The 25,111-nt window shown below is 43.8% G+C and overlaps 1 protein-coding gene and 2 pseudogenes across 1 annotated transcript in view; 1 reads left to right on the top strand and 2 right to left on the bottom strand.

The window, feature by feature from the left end:
- The window catches only part of LOC147425129 (uncharacterized), a 63,161-nt gene extending 38,336 nt beyond the window's left edge, over positions 1-24,825 (top strand). Inside the window, exons 9-12 of the mRNA XM_086500660.1 lie at positions 22,098-22,265; positions 22,746-22,856; positions 24,036-24,178; positions 24,273-24,825. Of these exons, the coding sequence (XP_086356786.1) occupies positions 22,098-22,265; positions 22,746-22,856; positions 24,036-24,178; positions 24,273-24,513 (663 nt within the window). The 3' untranslated portion in view covers positions 24,514-24,825. The remainder of the gene's footprint in view (positions 1-22,097; positions 22,266-22,745; positions 22,857-24,035; positions 24,179-24,272) is intronic.
- On the bottom strand, positions 12,793-13,871 carry LOC147425131 (uncharacterized; annotated as a pseudogene).
- Positions 18,707-19,546, bottom strand: LOC147425130 (haloacid dehalogenase-like hydrolase domain-containing protein At2g33255; annotated as a pseudogene).
- Positions 24,826-25,111: the final 286 nt, after the last annotated feature.

Below are 25,111 nucleotides of genomic sequence, written 5' to 3'. Positions count from 1 at the left end.
TTAACACCCCTTTCGGTATTTCTTTTTGTATTAATCTGAGTTCAAAGTACAAGAGTGCGGGCAGGCACTCACACTCAGACTCTGCGTCCAGATGCTCTGAGTTGTGAGAGGCCTCCCTGCCTATTTATAGATTACAAGGGATGCTAAAAGCAGAGCCCAAAAGCTGAAAATAAAAAGCTTTTAAAATAAAGCAAAAGCCTTCTGCTTTTCTCTCTCTCTCTCTCTCTCTCTCTCTCTCTCTCTCTCTCTCTCTCTCTCTCTCTCTCTCTCTCTCTCGGGAATAAAGCAAACAAAATCTCTCTCTCTCTCTTTCTTCAATTGCGTAGCATAAAGCAGCAAAAGCTGCCACTGATCAGCCCGCCAAACACGGAAGTCCATACAGCTGCCGAAAATCACGGAATTCCGTACGACAGTGCCACGTGTCAGCCTTGTCACACGTCAGCATTTTCTACCGAGGTGTCCTCTGCCACCCAAGCATGACACGTCAGTCTGTGACACCTTCTCTACCCATTTCTTGATCATAAACTCACCTAGTTGCTGAGGAAGCTTGGCGACCAGAGACTTTGTTTGGGTTATGAGTTCACCAAAAGTCTCTTTGGGTTGAAGCATCAAGTTGGCCAATCATCCAGAACCTTTGCTTGGAAGTCCCCTAGCTTGAATGCTTCACAAAATTGTTGTCTTAATGTAGCCCAAGTAGTAAAGTGTTTTTCAGCAAACTGACTGTACCACTTGTCTCCTAAGTCATCCAAGGTAGATGAGAAGATTACTAAGTAGGTATCTTCTCAGTTGAGGCCACGACCTCTGCAGAGAGAAACAAACCTCCGGGCATGGTCGTCAAAATCCTCCTTGGAGAGACCCTTGAAAGTCAGAAACTTAATAGTCACCTTAGCTAGAACACTTGTGAGCTCCTCCATGGCTGTCTCTGTAGGATCTTGTTGCAATGGAGCTTGTTGTAACACAAGGGATGAGAAGTTTATTGATGAACTGGTTGAGGGGGAAGGTAAGGGTAATGGGGCTGGTGGACTTCTGCTTGGCACGAAGGGTTGACGCTTCCAGTGGTACTACTTCAAAGGACTGAGTAGTGGGCTTTGTCGCTCTTTTGATTGCCTTGTGTGTGTCATGCAGTAGGCAAAAGCCCACCCAAGCTTTGGACACGAAGACCTTTAACTTACTGCACATTGGTCCAGTCTCCACTAGACCAGGGTGAGTGACTGGACCTCCGAGCTAGACCTGGACGAGAGAGGACTAGACCCCGCCGAGAGACTACTAGACCAGGACGAGAGACTAGACAAGCAGGTCTAGACGAGCAGGTTGAAAACTAAGCAGGTCGAGGGAAAACTAGACGGGACCAAGCTGAGGCAGACCCAGACCTGTGCAAACAAACCGAGTGATACAGGGAGCTGAAACCAGATAGCACTTCGACTTGACTTTCGAGGGAGTGAGACTTCAGTTGAGGTCCCACCGGGCGTGCCAAAAATGAGAGCACCTGTAGCGAGCAAAAGGTGTCATGCTCTCTAGAGTCGATGCTCCTTAATGCAGTATGCATGAAACCTTGCTCCAACAGAAGAAACATCACACAGGAACATGACTCAAACACAAAAGTGGAATATGACTCAAGACACGATACAAACACAACTGCAGACTCAACTCAATGGAACTCGACAAACTCAAAGAACCATACAACTCTGGCTGGCAGCACACACGGCTCCAAGCTCAGGACTCAAGGTACAATGGGGGTGTCGAGGCTCCAATGTGCAGGGAGAGTGCCAGTGGCGTGCAGAACTCTCGATTCAGGACTCGAGACTAGACTCTAGACCATACAAAGTGGATGATGCCGATCCCCCGATTAGAACCAACCACACATATGTATCTCCTAAAGGGCGAGCCACCAACGGTTGGTAGATATCCCAATCCAGCTAAGCCTATCTCCAAACTGAGGTGGTGGTGATCTGGCCACGGTGTCCACTGGACCACCATCCGTATTACTTTCCACGTGTCACTGCGCAGGCGAGAGTCCATCCAGTGTGAACTCTAGCCCAACCAACTGCAACTAACTGCTTGTCCTGTGCCAGTGACATTTTAGCCCTGCTACAATCCCATTATTAATTTTGGCTTTTAGGTATTTATTTTACTTATTTGTCAATGGGTAGGGCAATTTACTGAGGTAGGTATATATGTGACCCCTTGCCCCCATTGTACATTGTATCAGTTATTCATTGCCAAGGTTGATTGGTTTAGTTGACTCCTGGCATTGCAGGGAGATAGATCATGTTGGTATGCAGAGATGGCATCTTGGTTTCAGTTACATGGCTTTAGTATGGACCGGCTACCCCCATTTCAGTACTCTCTGTATGCACCCTCCATCTCCCTCACTAGGACAGAGATTACCAGGCTCATCAGACATGACTTGATTCAATTGGATACGAAGAGTACATGGATACAACCTATACATGAGCTAGGTATGAAGATGACTTTCTATAGAGAGCATCTTCTCCAACTCACGGAAGATGGGTTTATGATCAGACCAGGATACATGGATACTCATCTATCCCACTGGATACGATGTGCTATTGGTCAGATACGCACATCCTCACATCAGCTAGAGATGGAGACAGGTAGATTTAGAGGAGTACCCGTTGAGTCCAGGATTTGTCAGGTGTGCCAAATAGAGCTAGAGACAGAGCTACATTACATATGTCACTGCCCAGTATACTATGAGATACGAGGCCGCTTTCACTGTCTATTCAGAGATTTCGGCCACTTTCTAGAGTCATGAGATACCAGGATCAGAGATGCCTCGGATTATACTTACTGGAGATTCGCAAACACAGAGAGGACCTTTTGAAGAGGGGCACAATGAGAGAGATCCGGGAGCGCGCCCAATGCGCAATGAAGTAAGGGTGGGAGTGCCTAATAAGTCCGGGGTCCAGACTCGAAGATACTTCAAAATTATAAAGTTCGAGTAGTCTCTGGTTTGCTCTATCTTCTCTTTTGTAGGACCGATATGCCTTCAAAAAAGCACACGTTTGATGCTCTAATACCACTGTCATTAGACGGGCACCACGTGCCAATAGAAAAGAACAAACTGAACAGACTTTTAGCACTTCAATAACAACATAACTGAGAGAGAGAGAGAGAGAGAGAGAGAGAGAGAGAGAGAGAGAGACACGAGTTGGGGAGTGGTCAAGTTCCACCCCAAGAAAGCACCGGCCCCAAACGCTGGTGCCCCTTTCGGTATTTCTTTATTATTGCTGATTAGCAAAGTACAATAGCAAGGGAGCACCTCCTTTGCATTGCGCACTCAAGAGTGCCAGAGAGGGCCCCCCAAGGCTCATATTTAAAGGCCCAAAGCCTAAAAGCATCAAATATGAAAAGCTGACCCCAAAAAAACACTTCCCTAAAATTTAGGGATTTTCCTAAAAATCTGTCGTGAATTGCGGAACATCCGTACACGTGCCACGTCATCATATTTTGCTATGCAAAGTCTTTGGAGTGTGTTTTGCTTTATCTTTAATGTCTTTATGTCACTTGGGCCCCATCGAACGCGGTCCCGTAAGTTGGTGGGAACTCTTCTTTAAAAATAGGCCACTCGTCAAGACTTTGTACGTCTGTAAAACTTCTTCTTCTTCTTCTTCTGCTTCTTAGGGTTTTGGCCCCTTGGCCGGGATCTGAATGTTGGCTCCTTTCTTCAGTGTCTTGACACGTCAGCAGTTGGTGACAGTACACTAGACAATGACATATGTGATGTAACTCTGTCTCTAGCTCTATATGACACAATCGGCAAATCCTGGTCTTTGCTGGTAATCTCCTAAATCTACGAGTCTCAATCTCTAGCTGATGTGATGATGTGCGTATCTGTATCACTAGCAAATGTGTGCAATGGATCCAAGCGTAGCTGCATTCCCTCGGGCGAATGTGAGATCAAGATAATATCATTTGCATACAATAGTAATGAAATCCATGTCCCTGCTAGTTGTGCTCCTCTACCACCTCCCTCTCAATGTAATCTGAAACCTCATCTACATACAAGCCAAACAATGTGGGGGAGAGTGGGCATCCCTATTTCACTCCAATAGTGGAGTGAATATGCTCAGATAACCCCTCGCGAGTACGAACCTGCCCCACAACTGTCCTATATAAAGCCATGATTTCTTAGATTAGCTCATTAGGTACTCCAATCTCCTATAATCTTTGCATCAATCGAGCTTCGAGAACCGTATCAAATGCTTTGCGAAAACAATAAATCCTCCTACCATGTGATCTACCTTCCTCTGACCTCAGTAACAGCTCTGAGCGTCAATAAACGATCAAGAGTAGAAGAACCCCTCTTGAAACTTGCTTGGCCTGATGCGTGAATGCCTGCTCTCTTTGCCCATCTACTCAGGTGTTGCTCAAGAATGGATGCATACAACCTAGCTAGTGTGTGCCCAATCATGATAGTACGGTAATTCCCGGGTTATCATGGAGTCTCTTGCCTTGAAGATAGGCACAAAAGTAGACATGCTCCAAGTATCCGGAAAACCCTCATACATGGCTCGGTTGAACATTACTGCAATAAGCCCTGCAAGCATATCTCTAGCATGTATGAAGTGCTCCGCGATCAATCTATCATGATCATAAGCTCTCTTGGTCCTCATCCTGTCAATGACTTTCTTTACCATCTCAGCAGTAAAGAAAGTGCATGTATGTGGGCAAGGCTCTGGAGGGTTGGGTAGAGACTGGTGCCCTGTAAACTGTGTAAAGAGATGGTGCACATGCGCCCGAAATCTTAGTGGATGTGATAGCCAGTGGGGGGAATGCTCATGAAAAAATATCCATACCTCGCCCAAGTCTTGGCTTAGGAATAGCTTATACAACTCCTCCTCTAACTAAGCAAGGTAATTCCTCTTCTTCCGTCGCACGAGAGAGAGAGAGAGAGAGAGAGGGAGAGGGAGAGAGGGAGAGAGGATTAAATTAAAGTCTAACGGATAGTGTGGCCTATGAGATAAAACAATATGTATAGGTAAGTGTATTTCTTATTTGAGAGAAAAGAACAAGTCTAAGCCTACAAGCTAGTACCTGCCAATCTGAAAGTTTAACCATAAAATATGTCATTAGAAAGTTGTCTTCAAAAGGGGTATCTCCCTTTTGAGAAGACGTATCTCTACATGATTGAGATGCCTTGGCATCATTTACCTGTGGTGCACAATAATAGCTCTAATTTGTCTATGGGTCTTCTCTTGGGTGGACATGAGGACCGGGGCGGCATGTTGCAAAGATGAGTGCCACTTATCTATTTAGGGTGGCACCACTCGAAGGTGAAACCCCTTGTAATGTGTAGCGGAAGTGATTTAAGGTGATAACTTAGGATGAGTGCTCATGGCGTACTCAAGGTTCCTTTTACTTCATGAGAGAGATGTGCAATAGACTAGAAAGGGAAGAGAGAATGATATTGAGTGAAGATTCTGTGAATGATGGAGAGAGAAAGAAGACTAACACCGGATGGGGTCCCAAACCCCTCTCCAAGGCTCCCCTCTCTATCGCTAGAAAGGTTTTTTCTTTAGATTGCACAAATGCTAATACAATAGTCCTAGATGCTAAGATGCTGATAGGATCTTGCGGTAGATGCTTGGATTTGAGAGGCTAAGGGCTGAAAATGCAAAACGCTTGGGAAATAGTTGGGAATCTACAACTTGACGAGGCTATGTTTTGATCTGCTATTGCCAATGTCGAAGGTGCTGATGACAATGTCGGGAATTGGCTGAAATCTGAAAAAGCTGGCTGATCTAATGGACTTGGTCTGCTCCTAGAAAATGCTGGCTGAATCTGGTACTTGAAAGCTGGAAACTGCTAACGCTAGGGCTGATCTAGTACTTGAAGGCTGGGAACTTGCAGGCTGCCCCCTGAAGGCACTGACTTATAATGGAATGGTGACCCAAGGGTCACCTTTATACTGTAGGGAACCTAGGTCGAGCAATCTCCAGAGTGCCTGGTTATACCCCACGACTTAATGAATGCTGGCTAAAATGTCACTTAATAATAAGTTACTAAACTGATGATAAGAGGTGCTTCACATGCTACTGAACTACCTAGGCTAGATACTATACTAGACTATAAGAACACTCCCCAGTGCCTACACCTAGCAGACACTGGCTGTGCTCATGTGCAAATTTTAGAGGGTGTGCAACTACTCTAAAGTGTCTGGACATGCACGTCATGCGTATAGGCTCACAAAGGTGCGAGAACACTTCTTGGGCTGTCCTAAACCCTAGTAGGCGTTAGCCTGTCCACATGCACATAGGATTAGATGTGCACGTGACACACCTTAATGTTGTATCCTTGCTAATGTCGGTGAAAATCATGTGGTGTCAGCAACCGAACTTGTGAAGGATGAAGAAGTTAGTACTCGAGCTTTCTGTGGAGGGTTGGGTTGATGAGGTCTCCTCTCCTGTGCAATGGTTGTTCGGCATCTCTGAAGATCCATTTAAAAGAACCCCAAACATCTGGTGTCCTCAATTCGTATGAATCGTCGTAGAGGCTGAAACTGGTTTATGAAACTACCAAAGGGCGGTAAAACAAAAAATGAACCAAGAACATGTTGGCTAGAATTTCTTTTAAAGTTCGTGTGACCTATCACTCGTAAATGGTATCCAACAGTTCACCTGTAGATTGAAAGAGAGAGGGAGAGAGAGAAATAGAAAACACGACCAGATTTGCCCCAAAGATTGGTGTGCCTTTTAGTATCTCTTTATTGTTGCACCTGTACTATTACTATGTCAGAAACCGGCCAAGATAAGAGGATAATTTGAGAATGCGGCAAAGAGTCATGGAAATCCCAGAGTACAGTAATGAGTCAAGTATGCTCAAAGAGTGATTAGGATTACAAGATACAAGAGCTTCAACACTAGCTCCTAAAAGGGTAGAAGTGATCAACCAAAAATAACCCGCAAAACTTAGTAATGGGCCCTATTTATAGTCTTTTGACTAGACTTCTGACAGATTGTACCCTGTACCAGAGAATCAGTGAGTCGGATGTCTCTTGGAAACTACACATCACTCTGCATGAAATTTGGCGCCAGTATACCACAGCGACACCTCTCCTTCTCTTGTCTCGGTCCACGCCAAAAATGCAGCAGAAAATCAGCCCCCAATTTGACCACCTTTCGAAGTGCAATTGTGAAGAAAATTATATAGGTACAAGCGAATTCTTGTTGCACCAGTTTCATAAAGTTTTCGTGATGAAAATAGAGAAATGTGCAAAAGAGCCCACCAATCCTGTATTTTATTGGTTTTTATAGTAAGGATGGGTTATATTATGAGCTGAAAATCAGGTTTAGAGAGTTTGCAGCTGTAAAAATACCATGCTACATAGAAAAGGGGTGTGGGAGCCCATTCCATTGAGTATCAACGCTTGTAATATGACTTGGGGGACCTCCCTAGATGTGTAAACTAGTTAATTCCACCAAAGGTGGTACATCCATCTCTACTTGATTGATCTCGTGTGAATCAAGGCCTTCACCCCTCATGAAATGTGATAGCATCATGACCAATGGTCTCTCATATTCTCCCATCCGGCATATATGCCCTCTCTGGCCCACCATGCTTTGTTAGTGGCTTCTCATATGGTGAAGTCACCCCATACAACAGTGTGCAGGTAGATATGGTATCAAAAAGCGGCAGTTTCATACGTAGCTCACGAAATTGTATATGCGTGCATTTCCTCTTTAATGCACGGAGTGCTGTATATGCTTGTGCAAGTTGAGCGTCTCTTGCCATGATAACTTAGTATTTTTTATGGTGATCCCTAGATATACATACTTTCTGACATTCTACATGCTACCCACCAAAAGTGAATTGAGATATAGATAATGTCATCTGCATACAACACTTTTGAAACTTATATTGCGGCGACAGAGGTAGACACGGCTGGGCAACAGCTTGCTATTGTTAATTTCAGGATAGCATGATTCACTACTATGCTAATTGGTCTACCTGAAATCTCAAACCTTTGAATATCTGGTATCAAGCACGGCAATCCAATCAAATCTAATGTTACTCATGTGTACAAGTAGCAGGGGCTGAATATCGCAACATTGGATACTTTGGCTCCTGGCAATGAACTCTATAGTACTCTTGTATGTGAAACTGTCAAGGCTTGGCTAATGTGATAGCGTGTGAAGAATGGCCAATTTATGTGCACTTCCCAATGCTAGTAGATGTGTGCTGTACGTAACCTCTCTATGCTCTAAGTAGCTCATTTTGTCCGCAAGTTCCACAAACATCTTATTGCCTGTCTCATATAAAGCTGACTAGTGATTGCTTGTGCAAGCATCAAAGCTCGTGCTAGTAAGACATCCCCCTGGGGGATTCACTAGTAGTACTAGGAAGATGTCACCTGTGTGCACCAAAATTTCCTTTTTGACCCCTATATTGTGATGTGCACCCGAAGTGATTTATGGTGATAACTCAGGATGAGTGGTGCTCAGTTTGTACTCTAGGTTCCTTTTACTTAATGAGAGAAATGTGCAATAGACTAGAGAGGAGACAGAGATAGTGTGAGTGAAGGGGGGAGAGAGAGAGAGAGAGAGAGAGAGAGAGAGAGAGAGAAATGAAATGTTAACGTCTTCAAAAGGCCAGAGTGACCTATGAGACCAAACTGATACAAAAGTGGTGAATCTGTTACAATGTCTGAAAAGTGTGAAAGTGTGAAAATAAATGCGAAAAACTAAATACAAAGTATTAGATAAACTTCTTAGAAGCATTCTAGGTGTCTGGCTAGAATGCTTCTACTCCTTCGTTGTAGTCTCCTCCAGTGAAGTGTGCTTCTGCATCTCGGTCGTGGTCGCCTCGATTTCCTAAGCTCAATCGCCCTGTCAATGAGGGTGCCTTTGGTATGAATGTGGGTACTCCTTTGTGCTCGCTGCTGGCCTCTTGCTTCTCCTTCCATTCCTGCTTCTCTCGATCCGAAGAAATCTATGATCTGCCTCTGAGGCTGTAGTGCTCTTTGTCTTCTCATTAGATTATCCCTGTGTCGATGTAGTTCCAGTAGGTACAGGCCTAAGCACCTTTGATCTTGGTATTGCATGACTCTATCTAGAGGTCCAAAGCCTTCTTTAAATAGGCAATGGAAACGCCCATGTATCTCATAGTATACGGTGCAATGGCATATGTAGTGTAATTCTGTCTCCGGCTCCATTCCGCATAACTTGCAAATTCTGCTCTCAGGTGGGATTCCCCTAAATCTGCCAAATTCAATTTCCAGCTGGTGTGAGGATGTACGAATCTGACCAATAGCACATCTCAAACCATGAGACAGGTGGGTATCCATGTAGCTCGGGCGAATCACAAAACCATCTTCAGATAGTTGTAGGAAGTTTTCTTTGTAGTCGGCCATCTTCGTGCCCAATTCTTGTGTAGGGTCTACCCATGTCCTCTTAGTGTCCAACTGTATAAGATCTTGGCGAATGATTTTATTAATCTCCGTTCGTGCGATTGCCAGTGATGGAGCCTCAAGAGAGTATTGGAACTGAACCCGTGTCTCTGAAACCATGAGGACAATTGCACATACCAGCTTGATGTATCTCCTTTCATTGCTAATTGTCGAGAGGATTCGAGGGCCAATCTAGTATATCGGCAATTATTTGTATCCCATAAACCATGTATAAAGGACACTGATCTGGTAAGAGCTTCAATTTCTATCGAAGGGGCAGCTAGTTCCGCTCGGGTAATCGCGTGTGGTACGGAGGCCTTGGCTCTAATCATTCGGGAAATCATAGATACCAAAGGTCTCTCCATTGAATTCCAATTATCTTGATCCACAGATGGTCCCCAAATTTGGACCCCATAAAGCATAGCCGAAGCCACCACAGTATCAAAGAGCCAAAGTTTTGTTCGTGGTTCCTGAAACTGCACTTGTGAACACATCCTCTCCAACCCTCCCAAGGCCGCAGAGGCTCTGGACAATCTAGCATCCGCTGCTTTCTTAAGAGTAAACTTCGGTCCTGTAAATACCACACCAAGGTATGTGTATGCATTTGTGTACTCTACTGTATCCTGGCCATATGCAAATGTAGGTGCCAATCTCCTAACCCACTGCGGTGTGGTGTTAAACACCATAACTTTGGTTTTACCCAAATTTACCGACAGTTCGCTGTCCTCCGCGAATTTATGTAATGCATCCAACTGCCTCTGCATTGCATCTGGTGATTCTGCTATCAATACAATATCATTTGCATACAACAACAAAGGGATCCATGACCCTGCAAGTTGAGCGCCTCTGTCACCCTCTCTATCAATGTAATCTGATACCTCATCTATATACATACCAAATAAAGTAGGGGACAGTGGGCATCCCTGCTTTACTCCAACGGTGGAATGAACAATGTCGGAATCCCCTTCTGGAGTACGTACATAACCAGTTACTGACCCGTATAAGGCCATGATCCCTCAGATAATCTCTTTGGGGACCCCTAACTCTTGCATTCTGCGCATCAATCTGGCCCTTGGTATTGTGTCAAAAGCTTTCCGAAAATCCACAAAGCAACAATACATCCTTCTCCCGCTTGCTCTTCCTTCCTCAATAATGGCTCTGAGCTTAAGAATATGATCTAGAGTGGAATAACCCCTCCTAAATCCAGCTTGTCCTGTTGTTATGCCCTCATTCTCTGCCCATCTACTCAATTTTTGTTCCAGAATGGATGCGTACAATCGGGTCAATGTGTGACCCACCATAATGGTACGGTAGTTCTCGGGTATCATAGGATCCCCTGACTTGAAAATAGGTACGATAGTAGATAATTTCCAAGATTCAGGTAATCCTTCACACATGACCCGATTAAACAGACAAGCAAGGACTTTTGAAAGTAGATCCCTTGCATGGATCAGATGTTTTGCTACTAAACGCTCATGATCATATGCTCTTCTTGTCTTCATCTTATCAATGGCTTTTTCCACCATTTCCGTAGTAAAGAAAGTACTGGTAGCAGGGCATGGCTCTAGCGGATCTGGTAATGGAGGCTGTCCAGATACCGTATATAATGATGTTACATATTGACCCCAAATCTCAGAAGAAGTAATTGTCGGAGGCGATGAGTGCTCGTGAAATAAACGCCAGGCCTCATGTGAGTCCTGACTCAAGAAGAGCTGATATAAATCCTTCTCCAGTTTGGCCTTTTCTTGCGACGTACTATACGCAGAAGAGCAATCCGAGACTGCTTATATGTGATGATCCCAAGTGTAAGCTCTTTCTGGACCTGGGTTCTCGTCTCTCTGCATTCCTCGTCGTAGCAACTGTTTTGAGGCATGTTCCCAGATCCTCTCTTCTGATCAGGCTGAGTATGTGGGTATGCCTCTTGTGCTGCTCCATGTAGTATCTCTGTTAGCCGAGAAGTAATCTCCTCTACAGTATATACTGGCTCGGCTGCCCACATCCTATTATAGATCTTTTCCACATAGACTAAATCAGTCTCTGGCGTGAAAGTATATCTTGTGTGTGTCTTCTTCCTTTGTACTTGAGAGGCATTGTATTGGAAGGAGATTGATAAGGTCAAGAGAGCATGATCCACTGCAATCCCAACCGGTCTGGGTCCCACCTTAAAGTCCTCGATACTAGAAATAAAGCTTGGTGAAGTCATGAAATAATCCACTGTACTGGCCCCATGCCTGTGCGGGAAGCATGTGAATCCCCCAGATAAAGGGAAATTCTCTAGACCATTAAGTATGGCCAAACCATGTGTAGTTGCCATTTCCATGAGATGTCTCCCATATTCAATATGTTCTTTATCGTGTGAGTTTCTAGTAAGCCCCTCCTGTGATAAATCATCTTCTCTGAGCATTTCCTCAGAAGTATCATAGAATACTGCTTGAGAGTTGGCCGTTCTGGCATTAAAGTCTCCTAAGAGAACGATGTCTCCATCTCTAGAGAACTCCCATATGTCATTATTCAATATGGAGAAAGGGGACTGTCCTTTAGGTGAGGAGTAGACTAATGTACTTGGAGGGAAGTAGCATATAGCGATATATAGAAATCTACCTGTCTCGGGTCTCATTCTCACCCACATACACCTTGCTTGTTCATCTTTCCTGATGATAATCTGTAGTAGTGGTTTCAGCTCCTCTTTAAATAAGACTGCTACTCCTCCTGAACCCCGGCTACCTCGTAGAGATCTCTTGTCTGGTCGACCAGCTGTTTCCCATAAATACCCCTTCACATGTGGCATAAGTTGTCGCGGTATCTGGTGTGTCTCTGTGTAGAAAACTATGTCTCTGTCCCTAAAGCTGTCTTCAAAGGCACCTACATCTAGCCCATGTGATCCATTACAATTCCATGCTGCTATCCGGAGCGTCGCCCCATAGGTCTCGCACCGTCATGATGAGCGCTTTTCCAGAACCACTACTTTCCCTCCTCTATAAAAGGTGATTGTCCCCTTTTCTCTTGCTGCCTTGATCTCTGGCATCAACTCTTGCATGTGTGCCACTTGTGCCAATGTAAGGTCATCTCCCAGGAAAATACCAGTTTTCTTAAGAGAGAGAGAGAGAGAGAGAGAGAGAGAGAGAGAGAGAGAGAGAGAGAGAGAGAGAGAGAGAGGGAGATGAAATGATATATTAACGTCTTCAAAAGGCCAAAGTGACCTATAAGACCAAGCTGTTACAACATAGTGAATCTGATACCATGTCTGGAATAAAAAAAAACTGAAACAAAAATACAACTACTACAAACTGGGACTGTATGGATGTGCCAGCTAATACAAAAGTGTAGTACAATGCGAGAAAGGGGGGAAGGGGGGGGGGGGGAGATATGGTAGAGATCCATCCTCATCTGCACTCTGGACGTCGAGAAAGTACGGCTCGAATCCTCTGTTGTAGTCTCCGTCGATACTGTGTAGCTCCTCTCCTCAATCGCAATTGTCTAGATCTTCCTAGCTCCAATGCTCGGTCTATGAGAATGCCAGTAGTGGTAGTATGAGTGCGGTCAGAGCTCTGCAATGGTGGCTTCTCCTCTAGCTGCTCGTCTGGGTGTCCAATATCTAGTGTAAAGAAATCTGTAATCTGTCTCTGGGACTCTCTCTCTCCAGATCTCCTCAGTAAAGAGTCTCTATGCTTGTGCAACTCAAGTAGATACAGTCCAAGACATCTTTGATCCTCATAACTCATGACCCTAGATAGAGGCCCAAAACCTTCTCTAAATAGACAATGAAAACAGCCTCGTATCTCATAGTACATTGTGCAATGGCATATGTAATGTAACTCTGTCTTTGGCTCTAGATGACATAAATGGCATATCCTGCTATTTGCTGGTATCCCTCTGAATTTGTCAGTCTCAATCTCGAGCTGTGAGGATGTGCGTATCTGGCCAATGGCACAACGCAAACCATGAGAAAGATGTGTGTCCATATAGCTAGGTCGAATCACAAACCCATCCCCTGTGAGGTGGAGAAGATGCTCTCTATAGAAAACCATCTTCGTGCCCAACTCCTGTACCGGCTCTCTCCATGTCCTCTTCGTGTCCAGCTAGATCAGATCCTGACGAATGAGTCTAGTAATCTCCAGCCGTGTCATAGACATCAAGGGTGTCTGTAGAGAGTACTGAAAAGGAGGCAGCATGTCCATGGTGAAGACATGTGTCTGAAACCATGACGTCATCTGTGCATACCAGCATAATGTATCCCCTTGTAGAGCCAACTGTCTGGAGGACTCTAGGGCCAACCTGGCATATCTATATCTGGTAGTATCCCATAAGCTGTGTACAAAGGAGACTGATCTGGTAAGCGCCTCAATCTCCATAGGGGGGGCAACTAACTCCGCTCAAATGATATCATGCGGTATGGAGGCCTTGGCTCTAATCAACCGGGAGATCATAGATACCAAGGGCCTCTCCATACGCCTCCTGCCATCCTCGCCTACAAAGAGAGAGAAGACTAACACTAGATGGGGTCCCAAACCCCCCTCCAAGGGCCCCCCTCTCCATCGTGAGAGAGGTATTTGATTTAGATTGCACAAATGCTGATAAATTGGTCCTAGATGTTGAGATGCTAATGGGATTTGGTTATGGATGCTTGGATCTGCGAGGCTAAGGGATGAAAAGTGAAAATGCTAGGGCTGATCCGGCTTGGAACTGCGATACGATGATGAGGCTATGGCTGAAATCTGCAAACGGGCTGATCTGGAACACTTGGCTGAAAACGCCAGGGCTGGTCACTTATTAATAAGTTAATAAACTCATTATAAGAGGTGCTTCGTTTGCAGTGAACTACTTAGGCTTGGTACAAGACTATGGGAACACTCCCCAGTGCCTTTTCGAAGCTCCTTACTCAAACTTTATATGGTATGTATAGATACTTCATGATGTTGGCAAATCAATTCGTGTGTACATTAGTGGAGACATGATTTGGGCTCCTTGTTTTCTTATCTTGCTTCTTGCATTTTTTGCAAATAAAAACTTTATATTTTTTGATTGAAATATGACCTCCTCCTCTTGTTAATTCATTTGGCTCATTTGTGTTAAAATTTCAAATTAGAATACCCCCTCACCAAACTCATGTGGTGATCAGCATCAGATGTGCGAGAAGCAATTTTTTCACACAAAGGTGCTGAAAACGAACAAATTGCTTCTTTTGTAACAAGGCGTCTAGAGATACGCGTAGGCATTGCCGCGAGAGAGAGAGAGAGAGAGAGAGAGAGAGAGAGAGAGAGAGAGAGAGAGAGAGAAATGAAATGATATATTAACGTCTTCAAAAGGCCAAAATGACCTATGAGACCATCAGATACAAAGTGGTGAATCTAATACAATGTCTGAAGTTCAAGTACAAGAAGTACTGAAAGTAAAAATGAAAACTGAAAATGAAGTGTGAAATGTGAAATGTGAAAATGTAGAATAGGCCCTCAATGACAATCTGGGTGTCGTGCTAGAATGCCTCTGATCCTCTGCTAGAGTCTCCGTCGATGTAGTGTGCTCCTGTGTCTCGGTCGTGGTCGTCTCGATCTCCCGAGCTCAGTCGCCCTGTCAATGAGGGTGCCTCTCGTATGAATGCGGGTACAACCCTGTGCTGGTGGTTGGTCTCTTGGCTCCCTCGATCCAAAGAAGTCTGTGATGTGTCTCTGTGACTGTCGTACTCCATGTCTCCTCAACAGACTATCTCTATGTCGGTGTAGCTCAAGTAGATATAGGCCAAGGCATCTCTGATCCTATGTCGGTGTAGCTCAAGTAGATATAGGCCAAGGCATCTCTGATCCTGATACCTCATGACTTTATCTAGGGGTCCAAAACCCTCCCTGAATAAGCAATGGAAGCGCCCTCATATCTCATAATACACAGTGCAGTGGCATATGTAGTGTAGCTCTGTCTCTGGCTCTCTACCACATAGTTGACATATCCTAGACTCCGGCGGTATCCCTCTGAATCTACCCGTCTCAGTCTCCAGCTGGTGTGAGGATGTGCGAATCTGACCAATAGCACATCGCAGACCATGAGACAAATGAGTGTCCATGTAGCTTGGACGAGTCACAAACCCATCTCCCGAAAGTTGGAGAAGGTGCTCTTTGTAGAAAGCCATCTTGGTGCCCAACTCTTGCATCGGCTCTACCCATGTCCTTCTGGTGTCCAACTGTATAAGATCCTGCCGAATGAGTCTAGTGATCTCCGTCCGTGTGACTGGTAGGGAGGGTGCATCCAGGGAATACTGAAAGGGAGGCAATCTATCCATGTTGAGACCATGCCTCTGAAACCATGAGGTCATCTGCGCATACCAACATGATGCATCTCCCTGCATCGCTAACTGTCTAGAGGACTCAAGGGCCAATCTAGTATATCTGCCTCTATGTGTATCCCATAGACTGCGCATAAAGGACACTGATCTGGTAAGAGCCTTAATCTCTATAGGAGGGGCGGCTACCTCAGCTCAAATAATCGCATGTGGTACGGAGGCCTTGGCTCTAATCATCCGGGATATCATAAATACCAAGGGTCTCTCCATGTTCCTCCAACTGTCTTGATTCACAGATGGTCCCCACACTTGGACCCCATAAAGCATAGCTGAAGCAACCAAAGTATCAAAGAGCCATAACTTTGTTCGTGGTTCTTGAAACTGAACCTGCGAACACATCCTCTCTAGCCCTCCCAATGCCGCATAGGCTCTGGACAGTCTAGTCTCTGTTGCTCTCCTCATAGTAAACCTCGGTCCCGTGAATACCACCCCCAGATATGTATATTCATCTGTGTACTCCACAGTGTCTTGACCATATACGAATGCAGGTGCCGATCTCTTGACCCACTGTGGTGTGGTGTTAAACACCATAACCTTGGTTTTACCAAGGTTCACAGACAGTCCACTATCCTCTGCAAAGTTGTGCAATGCAGCATGCTCTCTGGCGACTCTGATATCAACACAATGTCATCAGCATATAATAATAAAGGGATCCATGTCCCTACTAGCTGAGCGCCTCTGTCACCCTCTCTGTCAATGTAGTCAGAGACCTCATCTACATACATACCAAAGAGAGAGAGAGAGAGAGAGAGAGAGAGAGAGAGAGAGATGGAATGAAATGAAATGTAATATTAACGTCTTCAAAAGGCCTATGAGACCAAAAGGTTACTTGTGGTGAATCTAATACCAATTACAAAGTATCGAGAGAGAGAAAATAAAACACGTAGCTTTGTAAATAGGAAGGGTGCTTCACTGTACATGGGTTGAAACACCCTCAGCATACACCTCCTTTCTGTTGAAAGGAAATGCTAACAAACAAAGTATATCTGCCTTGTGAATATTGAAACTTATGAAAATGACAAAAGAAGAGGTGAAAAGCTACATCAAAGATCCCATGCGAAGAGGTTTATTTGCCGCACAACCACATTTTCTTCATACTTTCAACCAAGGTTTTAATAGATTTTCAAGCAAGAAAATTTAAAACACTTTGAGCAATCATGTTGAAGTCCCTAAAAATTTTTAAGGGAAAATGAGCTGATTGCATGCCATCATCTCTATCAAATTGGCCTTGAATGAACACACAACTAATCTTGCTTGGTGGGCCTTTGCCGTACACAATTTTGATAGATTTTGGAGCGTAGTTGGTTACTTGGTTAGTTGGTCGTGATTGCTACCGCCTCAGGTTTTGTTGCGGAACACGAGCAGATGAGTAGAAACAATTGATACGCACCAATAATAGCTGAGCTTGGGACTGTTGAGCATTGGGAAGAAGCAAGTTGTCCCATAGCGCTCCCTATACAACAAAGGGCTATTAAAGAGGGTAATTGAATCGAGAAAAAGGGTTGCAGATTAACCTACTCCTTAACCTACTTTGGTAGTTTTTTGTAGATTTCCATTCAGCCTAGTAACATTGACCATTTTGTCTCTAGACCGTGGACCCATCTTTGAGACACCCATCTTATTCTCAATCAAGGGTAGTCAATTTTCCTGTAGTTCTCGATTATAAGAAACGGAAGCCGTCCCCTACCCCGTAGCATTTATGTGTTGCGCCAAGCAAACACATAGGCATGGGGAATTGGATGCAGATAGTGAACCTTGCAGTGTTGTCGAGCTGGAGTTGTGGTTGTGCAGTCGAATCATCCACTATTGTGAATATATGTCCTTTTTGTCACACACAAAACAGGATTAACACAAATATCACTGCGTTCGTCACGTCTGTGTCCTCAGTAGCAATCTATAGTGGCGTTATGTCATTACGCTATGTAGAGCATCCTCTACCCTCCTTTCATAAAAAGTTTTTAGGCCAACCAAGTAAGTAAATATAGTGATCCTCAACTTGCCCCTCCACGTGGCTCACTCTTGTGGTGATGAATGTGGAAAACTTTTTATACTTCCCTACTGTATGCCAACCATCCGTGTTGCAAAATAGAATTTCATGCAGTACCTTGGTGAAAGAAGCGTCAAGCTGTAGAATAGAGAGTGTAATCGTTTGTCCCAATCGCTCCTTTCAAGGCAAACTTGTGTACCTTTGTACATGTTGCGGGTGGCAATATTTCTCTGCGAATTAACACAGTATTAAGAGACCTCTTTCTGAGCAAGGGAAACATCTGCGTCTCCCTGGACGCTTTGCTGGCTTTTTCTTAAATTTAACAAATCCCTCTAGGTGATGCTGGTGAGTTGTCTGGACCTCCGACTAGCATCCCGCCGGCGCCGACCAGCACAACCCCCGTTGTCTTGGACGCTGCCTTCATGCATGTGTCTCTCCCTTCTTTGTCTTCGGCTATGTACTGCACAACCCCGATGGTATGCCCTAGCCCCGGCGTTTCTTGTGCCACCTACACCATCTTCTCCCTGGCCGCTTTGCTGGCTTTTTTTAAAAATTTAACGAATCCCCCTAGGTGATGTTGGTGAGCTGCTTGGTAGCCAGCGAGTCAGCCAGTACTGTGGCAACCTGCACATCCATCCTCTATATCCTGCTCCTCCCTGCGAAGGAGTTCTCGTTTGTTTTTCAATGCTGAAACGGAGGCAATAAAAACAGTTCCATGAAAGCAGCGCTCTTAAGTTCGATCTGACGCCCAGGAAATGATGTCACGTGGCCGTTTGTGGGCTCAAAGGGCTATGGCTCAGCCTTTGGCTCACCAAGTAATCAAGCAATTAAGCAATTTTACACCGAGTCATTAAGCAACAAATAGCGTCAGTACACGATCTGTTGCTTAGTCCTCTTTGCAACGCTTTTCCCTGTCAAAAAAGGTTATTGTAATACCGCACATTTGTGCTAGGAATGAAAACTTACCTCGTTATACATGTCAACCCCAATGCCTTGTCTGGAGTACTTGAATCAATCATTTGAGCTCAAACAAAAATATACCTTGAAGATGGGACATGCACAGATAGCCCATCAACGTTGTGGCGGACGAGGGGATCCACTAGACATGTAAGGTGCTGATAGCATTGCCACAAGCGATATCATACCGTGGGAAGTCCCCCACCAAGAGAACCTCCTCAGGCTCCTACACACACCACTGCCTGCACACCTGCAACAATGGATCTAGAGACGGCTTCAAGGAAGATGAGTACTCCTTTCCGAACACTAGGCTGAATGATGAGCAAGTCTTGAAATCAGCCTGGAACCATTGAGCATCATCGTTGCTTCTGATAATGGCATGATGGAGATTGCTTGCATCGATGTGCTCACAGACGTCCTTTGCTCCAGCAATTGCAGATCCGCAGCTGTGTTCCCGTTGCACATCAGCGCTCTCGATTGCTTGAAGCGCCTTCACCACCTGCTCTGGGGAGCGATGACCGTCCTTTAAAATTGCCCCATGCAGCGCTTGCAAGTCCAGCGTGAACCCGTAGGGTTCCGTCCAAGTCGAACACCACACCTTGCAAAAGAGCCCTTCGCGCTCGCTTTCTCCTTCAATTGGCTGCTCCCTCCTGTAACTGCTTTGCTCGTTTTTTCCTACTCACTTTGATTCTGCTCCACTGGCCGCTTGTCGATTTCCCCTTATCTCTCCTCATCAGCTCTTCTCTGCTACACCAATATCTTGCCTAACCACCTTGTCTTCTCCTCTGGCCTCGCTCCTACGTCCCAAAAGCTCTGCTTGTTCTTCTTTTTTTCTCCTATTTATTGATAGAGCCAAAACCATTAGCTTTTTCCCACTTTGCAAACTGTGCCTTCAACAACCTGAGGGGCAATTTTTTTCCCCTTTTTCTCAGTGCCGCTTCTGCTTCCTCAACCAGTGTTGTCTCTTCTCAATCTTATCCTCCTCCTCTGGTTGCTGCCTATCGATTCTTTTTTTTTATTTAATAATTGTACATCGTTTTTTTTTTCTCCCTCATCAACCAGCGCATGGCACTGCCCTCAGCATCAGCGAGTTGGAGAGGGAATATTTATCCAAGGGAATTGCATGCCAGTGCAGCGACTCAGGGGGTACACCTTTAAGAAACTATTCATATAACGTGCGTTCAAAGGGTTAAGAAAAAACCTTTTACATACATGCTTAAGGTAATAAAATGACCCCCTTTTTCTTCCAAACTTACGGGTTTTTCTCTAAAATCAAGTAAAAAACTCCTTCTGTTACTATAATCTTGTTAACATTTTAAAATTTTGGCACTAAAAAAACCCATTCATTTGAATTCACGTGGTAACTAACATGTCTAAGAGGTGAACCCCCCGAGTGCAGCGAGGGCAGGAGCCGCGGAAGGCGAAACGATGGCTATGGACCATGCAAGCGTAGTGAAAGACATGGTTGCAGTTAGGGAGAAGCGAGACCTCCTGCGCCTCTCAAACACCCTTACGTCTACAGTAGTCTTCCTCCATTGCGTTGCGCGTTGCTTTTCTGTAACAGTGGATGGTGTATGCTTTTCCGGAGGTTGGAGTACGTTAGGTCATTATTGAAAGCGAGCTTGAGCTCTTGGCTGAATCAAGGGTAGTTTTGATCAACGGCTATTGTGGTGCCAGGTGGCTCACTGTAGGCCCAAGGAAAGAGAAAAGCCTCTTGAGGCTCACCAAGTAAACATGCCCCCTTGTAGACATTCAATGATCCAATTTTTATGTTGCATCAAGCAACAACTTATTTCTCAATTCGAAGCTTGCATTGAATGTTGCCCAATTTATGACACTCCAAATCTCATTGGTCTTTTTTTGCAATACCTAGAGTTGTGATATTGAATGGAAGAGGCTACCATAAGAATTTAGTCTTCTTGCTTTTCCTCTCTGTCAGTCAACACCCATTACACCTGGATTTAGTCAACACCCATCACATGTGGATTTATCATGCTCTTGCATTCTCTGGGAGAGCCTTGTTGGATAGGTCTGACATTGACTAGCTTTGTGCAAACAACATGTATAGCTCATGTATTGAGCACAACTTTTGAAGAGACTCTTTTATTGAAAATTTTCTCATTTTAATCCCCAGTTCCTTGCATGTCTTTCACTTTCGATGACGTTCTTCGCAGGTAAATCCTCTATTAGGGTCTGTAAACATTGTCTTCATAATCATAGGGTGTGCACACATGTTTCTTCATGAGTGGCTGTTTGCCGTGTTGAGATTAGAGGATGGAACCTCCATCCAAATTGGCTCCTTTTTTGAGCTGCACGTAAGTGTGATGGAAACAATGCGCAACATACGCCTCAATGAATGAAGCGCATCTTGGGTTGACATTATATGGTGAAAAGGGAGGAAGAGGATTGTGTTGGTCTACACATTACACTACCATAGCAACAATTACAAAGCCTTTCAGGCCATAGTGCCACATGCTTCTTTACAAATGCTTGTTTGTCTTTTGTCATGGTTGTTTATGTCATTTTCATTATCCCTCCTAGTTCTTGATAGAATAAGACACACTTTCCGGTGCATGCAAGCGCTTTGCCACATTGTTACTTAATAAGCCGCATGTGTGCTAGCGAGATTGAAGCATCACAATCTTCTCCGATGTCCTTTAGCTGAAGTGATATGAAAGATGACATAAGACATAAGGAGGCATGACAATGGAGAAAATAGAGAATATGTTTTAATGTAGTGAGAACATTTCCAAGAGAATAAATTAATGAAGAGAGAGAGAGAGAGAGAGAGAGAGAGAAGGGAATTTTAACGTCATAGGAAACTATCCCAAGAGACCTTTAAGATCTATCCGACGAGGAGAGTTGAACTCAAGACCTGTTACTCAAGAGGGAAATGGCATAACCAATCTACCACACTTGGGTGATAGAAAGGTTATACCATTTTCCTCCTCTTATTAGCACACACACACGTGCACACACACACACCTGAGAAGAAGAGAATTTTAACGTCGTAGGAAACTATCCCAAGGGACCTTAAAGATCTATCTGACGAGGTGAGAGAGAGAGGAACAATCTCAAGAACTCAAAGTTCTATTCAATGAGCCTTGAACTTAAGGTCTAATACTCGAGAGAGAATTGGGGTAACCAATCTACTACGACACTTGGGTGATTGAAATGTTATTCTAGTGTCTCACACACCCTTGAGAAGCCTATGCTTGACAAAGGGTGCACGCGTGACCACATCCTAATATAAAGAGTATTGTGTTTTTTTTTGTGTTTATAAGAGAGGCGACGTGGTAGGCTAGTGTAAAGTCGGGTGTGATTTATAAAAGCGTATTTATGCCGCGCTTTCTGTTTTTTTTTTTTTTGACGCCAAATGTTGAGAGATGATGGCGGTGGGTGATGGAGTGCAGGAGCAGGCGCGCGACAAGCTCACCATCGCCAAGATCGACTTCATGCACAGGGAAACTGAGCTTTGCGGCAGGATCGAGCATTTGGAGCTCTCCAATGAGCAGCTGGTTGCTGGACTAAATATTACTCATCCCACCGATCACATGAATGATGATCAGCTGAAGAAAGAGGTACTCTTTGCACGCCATGCCCAAGCTCGCTCCATACCTCTCTCTCTCTCTCTCTCTCTCTCTCTCTCTCTCTCACACACACACACACACACACACACACACACACACACACATTGGCATGCGCGTGCTCACAAAAACGTGCACACACAGACTCACGCATGCACGCACACACATACACATGATACATGCGCATACACAATGCCAATGTGTGCATGCGCTTATATCACATGTGTGTGCGCCCACATAATTATCTGTTGGGTTGCCTGTGCATGCGCACGCGCGCGCACACACACACACATGTGATACACGCGCATACACAATGCCATTGTGTAGATGTGCTTGTATCAAATGTGTGTATGCGAGGGGCACATGTGTGGCACATCAATATTCTGATATCTTACTTGACAATACCTCTTGTATTCTCTTGTGCATTAGTCTGCATATATAAATGTCTCCATATGTTATTTTGTTTTGCTACAGCTCTTGCGGCTTCAAACGCAAAATGCGTCGCTTGCACGGAAAGAGCAAGAGCTCCAGTCAAGCCTGCAGATGCAAGAGTTCTTACAAGAGGAAGTGCTGAGACTCCAAGAAGTATGTACACTTTTGCATCATATATTCATGTATAAATTATACAAAGCTCTTTCTATATTTCAAGTAGGTTTGCTTTTCTAAACCTTCTTTAAAATGAAGTGGATGCCTTGAGTCATTACATACTAACCGAAGGAGGGTTACCGTATGGTATCACATGAACATTAAATAGGGAGCTTTAATAAGGCAAAATAGATAGATTTTACAAAGGAGGGCCAAACATGCAATTTTGGTGCACGCAAGTGATGTCAATCCCCCACAATACTAACAACTTAATTACATTGACCATATTTAATGTGTATGCGCACACGCACATCCGTTATATATATTGATGGGTGAAAGAACATTAACTTTTCATAAGAAAGCATGTCGATGGACATTGTCGGTCAGTACACATTTGAGATTGGATTCTATGATGATGGACTATATTGTAATTATGCCTTATCATATTATATAGGGAAAATTATCAAAATACCCTTGAAATTTGTGGAAATACTCCTCAAATTTTAACGAAACCCCTCATATTGGGCTTGCCCTTCAATTTTTCCAAAACTCCCAAAATACTCCTCATTAACCTTGTAAACATCTTCAAAGACATTTTTTTTGCAACTTTTCTTAGGAAGATTGGTTCTTCCTCATTAGAAGATGAGGAAGTATAGATAGTATAGTGGGTTGTCAAGATGAAATTGTTCATTATTTTTAGATACAAACGCCTCCTTTTGTGAGCTTAGCAATGAATAGTTGTGTCTTAAAACCTTTTAAGGTAGTTGATCTTTTTAGTCAAAAAGACTAGACTTTGCAAAAATTGGGGTTATTGCATCCAAAAATGAAACAAGAGTATATTGGGTATTTTTGAAATTTGAGGGGTATTTTGAAAATTCACAAATTTCAAGGATTTGGTAAATTTTTTGTTATATATCATCAAAAAGCTTTTGAAACAAGGAATCTATATCTAAACATTGCCAACAAATTTTGATATGATTTGCAAAACTTTTACTGCGCACCCAATTTGTAATCATAAAATTGATGACAAGCATAAGTAACATGTAGGGTTAATGTGCTTTTAGCCAAATGTTGTCTCGTTCTCTTATGTTATTCATTGGGTGGGTGATGAAGTTCACAAATTATTAATAAAATAGGTGCAAATGCTAAAGTGATTGCTATTGAGAAATGTGTGTCCAGGCTAATGAGGTTCTTGAGGCTCGTCTTGCGAAATGCATGGAGTTGGCGGCAGATCCATTGTTGTTAGAGAAGTTCATCACCTTGGAAATAGAGCTAGCCGAAGCAATGGATGTCAACAACTTGTATAGATTGCAACTTAAAGGGTATAGCAAATAAGATTTCTTGTCTTGAAAATAATTAACCTAGATTTTTTTAAATTAGTACTTGGACTTATTTTGTCTTCTTGTGATTTGGTAGTCTCCTTGATAAACCAAAAAATATAGACATGGATGCCTTGAAAGAGCTTCTCCCAAATGAGATGGAGAGGTTAAGATCTAAGCTTGAGTTTTACAAGGCAAGGATGGAAGAACTAGATGAAGAGCGAAAGGACATGAACGAACGGTATAGCCATTTGAGCCTCAAGCTTGCGGAGACGGAGATCGATAGAGGCGAGCTCCTTATTACCATAAAGAACTTGAGGAATGGAAAGACCATATGATACAATACCAAGCGATTTCTTCATTGGCCATCAATTAAGGAACATTGTGCAATTCTTCACTTTGGTAACGAAGGTCTTCCAAAGTAGTTGCCACTGTTTGCTTTGGCTACCCAATATGAATCAATTAATTTGCCTCCAAATCAAGATATAATTGAATTAATCATTCTTACCATTCTTTTGAATCAAAATTTAGTAACGGAGCAAGAGGGTGGACATGATACCCAAACCAAAATTTGTAACAATATCATTTGTATTAGTATTATATACTTCTTGAACTCGCTTAGTTTCGTTTAAAAAATGCTCAAGGCTTTATATGCCACGTAGGGTTGCAAGAGATTAAAGGGATGGTGTGGGATCTCATTTGTATTAGTATTATATACTTCTTGAACTTGCTTAGTTTCATTTAAAAAATGCTCAAGGCTTTATATAGGGTTGCAAGAGATTAAAGTGAAGGTGTGGGATCTCTCTCTCTCTCTCTCTCTCTCTCTCTCTCTCTCTCTCTCTCTCTCACACACACACACACACACACCACACACACACATATTTTTTTAAGCATTTTTATGTTGGATGGGCTGCCTTCTTTGTTGGACCTAGCCTA

This window comes from Adiantum capillus-veneris, chromosome 25 (assembly GCF_014529385.1).
Source record: "Adiantum capillus-veneris isolate H3 chromosome 25, ASM1452938v2, whole genome shotgun sequence".
Lineage (NCBI taxonomy): Eukaryota > Viridiplantae > Streptophyta > Polypodiopsida > Polypodiales > Pteridaceae > Adiantum > Adiantum capillus-veneris.
This window is presented reverse-complemented; position numbering and strand designations above follow the sequence as displayed.